General features: G+C 40.7%; 1 protein-coding gene and 1 pseudogene across 1 annotated transcript in view; one reads left to right on the plus strand and one right to left on the minus strand.

Annotated features, from left to right (window-relative positions):
* Positions 1 to 4,175, minus strand: part of LOC137991348 (protein mono-ADP-ribosyltransferase PARP14-like) — a 35,554-nt gene extending 31,379 nt beyond the window's left edge. The window contains 1 exon segment of the mRNA XM_068836453.1: positions 3,986 to 4,175. Coding sequence (XP_068692554.1) covers positions 3,986 to 4,151 — 166 coding nt within the window. The 5' untranslated portion in view covers positions 4,152 to 4,175.
* Positions 4,176 to 4,536: 361 nt separating this feature from the next.
* Positions 4,537 to 7,500, plus strand: part of LOC138010386 (uncharacterized) — a 10,788-nt pseudogene continuing 7,824 nt past the window's right edge.

The raw sequence follows: 7,500 nt of genomic DNA on the forward strand, positions 1-7,500 counted from the left end.
ACAGATTTTTTTTTTTTAAAATGGACAAAATCAGAAAAGGAAGTGATCTGCGGAAAGAAAAATAGGGGTCACCGTGCATTCAAGAGAGTAAAATCGCTGCGAAGTTCTCAAAGCGATGGTATATTCGCACTGTCACGTCATTGCGTGACATTTCCGAGAAGACCTGGGTCCACAGCTATCCCATGATGCCACACGCTTTCACGTTCCATTCTTGTGGAAAATGTTTGCGCCTTTTTATAGCATCGTGTTTACCTTCGTGGTCTGCGATGCATGACGTGTGCGTGACATGCGCGAAAAAATGCGCAGTAGCAATCTGCGCGAACGTTCTTAAAGCTAAGTGTTTATTTTTAATTTGCCTAGAGCCAACAACGACAAAACAGAATACCAGTAATAGCTCGTACTTAGTGGAAGAAGTTACTCCACAAATTCTTTCCTTGAACACTAAACCGTTTGTTATTTTTACGGATGAATGCGTATTTTTAAAAGGTGGTTTAATCGAAAATCGAATTTTTATTGTCAACTGGAATTAAATAACAATTATCTGTACTCTTTTGGACATAAAGAAAAAGTTGATTTGTCTGTTTGTTTTGCTCTAAAATGCCAGCGAACAAGTGCTTTTTTAATCCGTTTGCCCAACTGGTTTTCGTTGTGCCTCGACAGTGACAAGAAAATTTTGCCCTTATGTTATAAACACGTAATCGCAATGAGTTCTCGTAAAATTAGGGGAATATCTCACTAGCTTGTGTTTTGAGAAGTTTGTTTAAAGCACCTAAACGTTATTTATGTGTTGGAGCGGATCTTGTTTGAAGTTCGTCCTTTCTTCATTTGCATTGCCGTATTTTGCCGATTCTTGTTCCAAGCCGAGCTGGCGTGTTTCAATGAAATACATCAAAATGTGAATAATCTCGTTTTCAGAGATAAAGTGGAATAAAGTACATCAGTAAAACTCTTCTTTGACCTTGAACTATTCTTGTTTGTTTTTTTTTTTTAATGGCTTCTAATTTTAGCGTGATTCCTATTCGCTGGTTATTGACAGTTGACTCTGAAATGGCTTCTTTTCCTTTTCCATTCGTATGACTTCTGTATTATCGGCCCCCAGACCACCTGCAAATCGATCCTCAAAGAGCTTCAAGCTTTCTCAAGTCAGTGAATCCTTTGTAGGTAAAGAACTTAAGAAACTGAAAAGCAACAAATCTACTGGATTACATAATATCCCAGCACGACTTCGCAAGGACGGTGCCGACGCACTTGCCACACCCCTAGCAATACTTATGAATAGATCGATAAATGAGGGGTCCATTTCCTCAAGCTGGAAATTGCCATCTTAACTCCAGTGTTCAAGTCTGGTTCAAAATCTGATACCTCCAATTATCGCCCAATGTCAGTTCTGCCAGTCTTTGCAAAGATTCTAGAAAAGGCAGTTCAAGAAATGGTGTATAATTTCTTACTAAAGCACAAGCTCCTATCTTCTTATCAATCAGGTTTCCGTCCACTACATTCTACTGCTACCAGCGTAATCGATATTACAAACGCTATTCTGCACAACATCGACAAAGGAAAACTTACTGGCCTGGCATTTCTGGACCTATCTAAGGCCTTTGATACCCTCGACCACGAATTACTACTTACGAAATTCAGTGAATTGGTTGAATGCGTATCTTACTAATAGAACCCAAAGTGTAAACATTAATGGCATTCAATCTGATGCTGAACCCATATTATATGGTGTGCTCCAAGGGTCTGTCTTGGGACCTCTATTGTTCATAATGTACATTAACGATCTACCGTCAGTAACAAAGTAGGCTGACGACACCCTGCTGTCTTTAAAAAGCAGTTCTGTGCAAGCTATTGAGGCTGCTCTGTCCCAATACCTCGACCACGTTGTCGGATGGTTGAATCAAAACTATCTCATGTTTACATGTTAAATCACTCGAAGACCAAAGTTATGCTTATGGGAACCCACCAAAAACTGAGCTCTGGCCAGTCATTCACAGTTAGTGTTAATGACAAAGATCTTGAAAGGGTATACAAATTTAAATATCTGGGCGTAATTCTGGATCCATGCCTAACTTGGAACGAAAACATTGAACATATCGGAAATAAAATCTTGTCCCGCCTTGGAATGCTATGTAGAGCCCGAAAAGTCATCTCAAAAGAAGCTTGCATTACTCTGTTTAATGCTATGGTTCTACCGTTATTCGATTGCTGTTGCGTTGTGTGGGATGGTTGCGGTCAGGGAAACAAGAACTACCTTGACCGTCTTCTCAAGCGAGCTGCGGGAATAATTGCGGGTCGCAAGGCTACCGATACCGATATACAGCAAACATTGAAGTGGCCATCCCTACAATGCCGCAGCGAACACCAAAAGTGCATACAGGTCTGTAAGTGTATCAATGGCTTGGCTCCAGCTTATCTACTAAACGACTTCCACTCCTCGGAGCAGATCCATACTACTACACTAGGAACAAAGACCTTATCCGCCTGACTCTTGCCAAGACTGCTAAATAAATTTCAGACATCGTTTAAGTACAATGCCGCCAAATCCTGGAACACTCTTCCTCGTATCTTACGCCATGATCAGTCTGTCACTAGTTTTAAACTGAGAGTCAAGAAACATCTAAATCATCTTAGTTAATTTTTCACCTTCATGAACTCTTCGAATGATTTTTTGCTTTCATTTCTATATTTTATTATTTATTCATATCATTTTGTACAGATCTCCATTTAAACCAGCTATGCTGAACTGGAATTTCGGTATAAATAATGTATATAAATAAATAAATAAATTCGCTCGCTGAGAGTGTGCTTGTTTTCTTTTAAAACTCATGTGGTTCAAGAAAAATTCATTGCCGACTTCTTCTTCATTTTTGTTGCTTATTTCCACTTTTAGTTTTCATAAGCATGCTTGTATGCTTCGACATCGTATCTTTAGCCAGATCACTTTATCATTGAGAGGCAGGGTTTTAACTGTTGAAGGCTTCTGCTGCAAACACTTGCAATCATGACTGTAATCACGGCGACGATCGCCCATCGATCATCTGATGATTATTCCCATCACCTTCCTGCTAGATGATTAATGTACTGACCTCTGTTGTTCAAAAGGTGGATAACGCTATCCAGCGGATAAATCACTCTCCAGCGGATAAACACTAGCAAACCCAATTGAGTTATCCAATGGATAGGGATTTATCCAGTGGATAGCGCTATTCACCCTTCCAACAACTGGGGCCTGATCTTGCATGGAGAAAAAATACATCATCATCAACCACTCATGGGAGTAAAAGGGATAAATCGTTAATGCGCCACCGCTAGATAGGTGACTGGTTTCCTAATGACGCCGGTTTGTAACCCATTTAGAAAAAAAAAAAAACGTTGGACGAAAATAATTTGCCATCGTAAAACCCCTGTGAGTTCAAACGTTGTGAGGCTTTACTCTTCACCTCCAAGATGGCGTTTTTATACCGCAGTTAAAAAGCGTGACGAAGTCGATATTAATAATCATTGTGGGAATCCAGAAATTTCCAGAATTTCGATCTCCTTTTCATTCATACACCATGATTTTAGCAAAACATTGTTCTCTGGATTTTCAAATCCAAGATTTTAGCACAGAGAAAACAGCTATGAAAGCGACTTCCGCTTAGTTAAGTCTCATATGGAGGGAACTATGAAGGGATATTTTTTCAGTCGGTTTCCATTTCAGTGATATGGCTTTCCCAATTCTTATCCTTGCCTATAACTCACTTTTTAAGCTTGTTGCATTCAATTTGTATAAATTGCGTAGACGGTGCAAAAAGATTCCTTTCTCTCCGTTCGTCTAGGACAATAAGAAAATAAAGTTGTATAATTTTCTTTCCATAGGCCACTCTGAGATGCTGTTCATATTTTCAAGCTTAATTTTCAACTACTTCTTTAACTACTAGGTAAATTCATCGTAGCTGTATGCCAACTTACTTCTTATATGCAAATTAAACAAGTAATCGTTTACCTGTGGGATCCACGAAACTGATCACGGCTCGCCGTGGATTTGAACTGAGCTGGACATCATCCACGTCGCCTCCCCCAGAATCTCTTTCGGATTGAAAGTAGATCACAAGATCTGTTTCAGTTGTATCCTCTGGGAATTCTGTGACCAGAATCCGGTTACTTTCCATGAGATTTTCCGTCTGCTTGAAGGAGGAAAGTGTTTTAACAAATTTCCCCAGTCGCAAATGCAAATTTTCCCCAAAATAAGGGAGGGGAATTTAGTCTATTTTAAACTCGCTCCCTGTTGGTCCCTGGCTCTGTTATCTAAAAGAGTATTGGTTAAGTGCGTCCACCCGTGCTTTCTTCCTTTTCGCAGAAATGACGTAATGAGCTGGATGAGTTCTCAGAAAAGGACACTCGTTGCGTGCAAAATCTGTAGCTGGTTATATATAGCTTTATATATATCTAAAATAAACGCATCTACGATTCTGAAGAGTCGCTTAATATGGTAACCAAATGCAGTTGACATTGAAAATGTTAAGCGAAAAGAAAAGACGTTTTTTTGGGGGTATTCCCCGAATTTAGTAATAATTTATGCAAGTCTCTTGAATTCATTCTACAGTCAAGCGTCGTTCACAGCAAACAATGGCGTTGATTCGTACGATAATCGAATCAATGCGTAAAGATGAAATTGAAAAAAGCATCTTGGTATCGAATATTCCACCGGGGACAAAAGAAGATTCTCTTTTTATCCATTTTCAGCGGCGAAAACATGGCGGTGGTGACGTATCTTCCGTAAAATTTGTACAAGAAGTAAGCGAAGATGGAACTATGATAGCTATTGTTACTTTCGAAGCAGACGAAAGTGTGCTGTCGAAGTCGCCGAAAGTAAGTTGTACACTTGGAACAGTGTGCTGAGTTTTGTTACGCCAGCTGTTTGTACAGTCAAATTTGTGCATTAGCCTTCAGTCTCATGGGCTTTAGAATTTTTGCTGTGGATAGCAGCGATGAACTGGCTTGCTTCTCGCCAATATGGCGAGATTTCAAGTCGAGATGACGCCATACGTGGTCTGAGATTTTACGGGGCAAGGCTTCCCTTCCGAGTGCTCCACTGAAAAAAGAGAATGTGTGATTAAAGAATAGTGTTATTATTGGGAGTAATCGTAGATGAGGGATTGCGTTCGACGTGGAAATAAAAGTGATCAGCGGGAAATATCATTGTGCAAGTCAGCTGAGGAATGTATACAGTGCAGCTCAAAGATAATATGAACCAAAATATACAAGTAAAACGCAAATAATACTCGTATTGACGTATACTCGTATGTGTCATTGGTATGTAAAAAAAAAAATGTAAATGCTTTCTTTATAGTGGAGGTACACTTAGCTATCAAGCTACTTTACAGGCACTCCACTGTTAACAAGGTGAAAGTAACAATTCAAACTTAACAGAAACATTATTAAGAACCCCAACTGGCTATTTACAAAGTGAGGTGGAGCCGAATCAGGGACAACCGGAAACAAATCCAAGCCAGAGGTTAGAACGGGATTTGAACCCGGAGCAGCCGCATGCAAACCCAACGCCCTAACCACTGGACCACACTGCCTCCACGTATTGCTATGTTGCTATGTATGAGCAACTGTACTCTATTGTTTTATCAGCTGTGGTAGAGTTACTGTTGACTACAATGGGCATTGCAATTGCAGTACAAGAATTGTGGCTAACTTGCACCGAATGGTCCACGGTCCACGGATCATCCTTTGTTTCTTTGTGCTGTGTCACTTCTGTAGCGTGACCACAGGAGTAAAATTGTGTAGTATCTCCCAAACCTCTTTTTTTTTTTCATTTTTTTTTTCACTACAGCTGTAAATACAGTTCTTAACGCAGACCATCAAGTTCAAGGGCGTATCCTAAAAGTTCATCGGTGTTCAGAGGAGTTAGCTTATAGCAAAGATCGATGAGGTAACTCAGATGTGGATTTTCGGACGGCCAAGTGACCTGGACCGTCTAAGAATCAACTATCAGAGTATGGCTTAAAATGGGCGGAATTTTTTCAAACTTAATCAGGGCTTTTGAATCATCGAAAAGTTAACATGGATTGATCATCCGTCTAATATTCATATGATATTGACTTGGCAATGTGATGACCGTGGTAGTGGTAGATATTTCGTGCACTTTACATGACCCCGGTTATTAAGACGTCCGAGTTTGTTGTCTCACCTTGCTTAAGTGCACCTAAACTCAAATATTTTTAGTCTACAATATTGATCTCCCTACCGAAAGAAAACATGTTTGACGATACTTACCTCAAAACTTCGCAAGAAGCGCAAAGTTATGCATCCTTGGGAGGCAGTGTGGCCCAGTGGTTAGGGCGCTTGCCCTGAGATCCGGAGATCCCGGGTTCAAGACCCGCTCTGACCACTCGTTGAATTTGATCCTGGTAGTCCCTGGTTCAACTTCCCAGCTGCACTTGTAAATAGCCAACTGGTTTGCCTCCGGCCAGTTGGGATTCTTAACAGTTGTAGTTGTTGTGTTCTGTTGTTTCGTTGATTCATTGGCCCTGAAAAGCCCCTATGGGGAGCGGTCAATTAAGTATGTATTATCAAGACAGCAGTAATTTGGACCCAGGACCGTGATGGGTCTACAGGCCTTCATCACACGGTGGCCATGTTGAGTGCCGAGGGATTGAAAACTTTTGTTTTTGAGCACCGAAACTCGTTCCCAAACATTTCAACTCAAGTCTCTTGGTACGAAATAAATTGTCTATGGCTAATATGGACACCGCGCGAATAAGGGCCATTCTCGATTTTACGTCACAAACTGCTTTGCGATGAAAAATTGTATACAAAGCAGTTTGTGACGTAAAATCAAGTATAGACCCATGCCTCTCACATCACAGTCGTGGGTCCAAATTACTGCTAGTTCTTCCAAGTTTACGTGGATTGCACGGCACAGAAAAAGCGAAATTCTGAGTAAGAATGGTGACATATGTTTTCTTTGGATAAATGTATTTATGCTCGGTGCGTTGGGAATAATATGTGCGTATAGAGGTTATGTTATGCGTACCGCATTCAGGCGTGATTATCACGCTTATTGTTGGGTTGTGTTTATTAAGTAAGTTCACCTCGTGATGTGCTCTAGCGTAACAATACGTTAGCATACTTGATGGTACTGACAGAGAAACATGGGCATGGGCATGTAGGACAGCAAGCGCCACAAGCCGGCTTATTTTGCTTACCATATGCATACAAACTCCACTCTAGCATAACAATACGTTAGCATACTTGATGGTACTGACCTCCTAAAAACTTTTAAAAGGAAAAGTACACTGTGCACCTGCCGGATACGAAAACCCAAAACCCTTCGGGAATGAGGGAACGTATTCTCCAAACCCTATGCAAGTACTACTACCCTATGAAGGCTGAGGGGAAAATTTAACAAAAAAGTAGGCGTATCCCTAACGGTTCACTATTTGTACGACAAATTACCTATAATCCCCACCAGACAACCGGACCCAGTCCTCTGGTCCGTGCCGTCCA

The sequence above is a fragment of the Montipora foliosa genome, chromosome 1 (genome assembly GCF_036669935.1).
Source record: "Montipora foliosa isolate CH-2021 chromosome 1, ASM3666993v2, whole genome shotgun sequence".
In the NCBI taxonomy this organism is placed as follows: Eukaryota; Metazoa; Cnidaria; class Anthozoa; order Scleractinia; family Acroporidae; genus Montipora; species Montipora foliosa.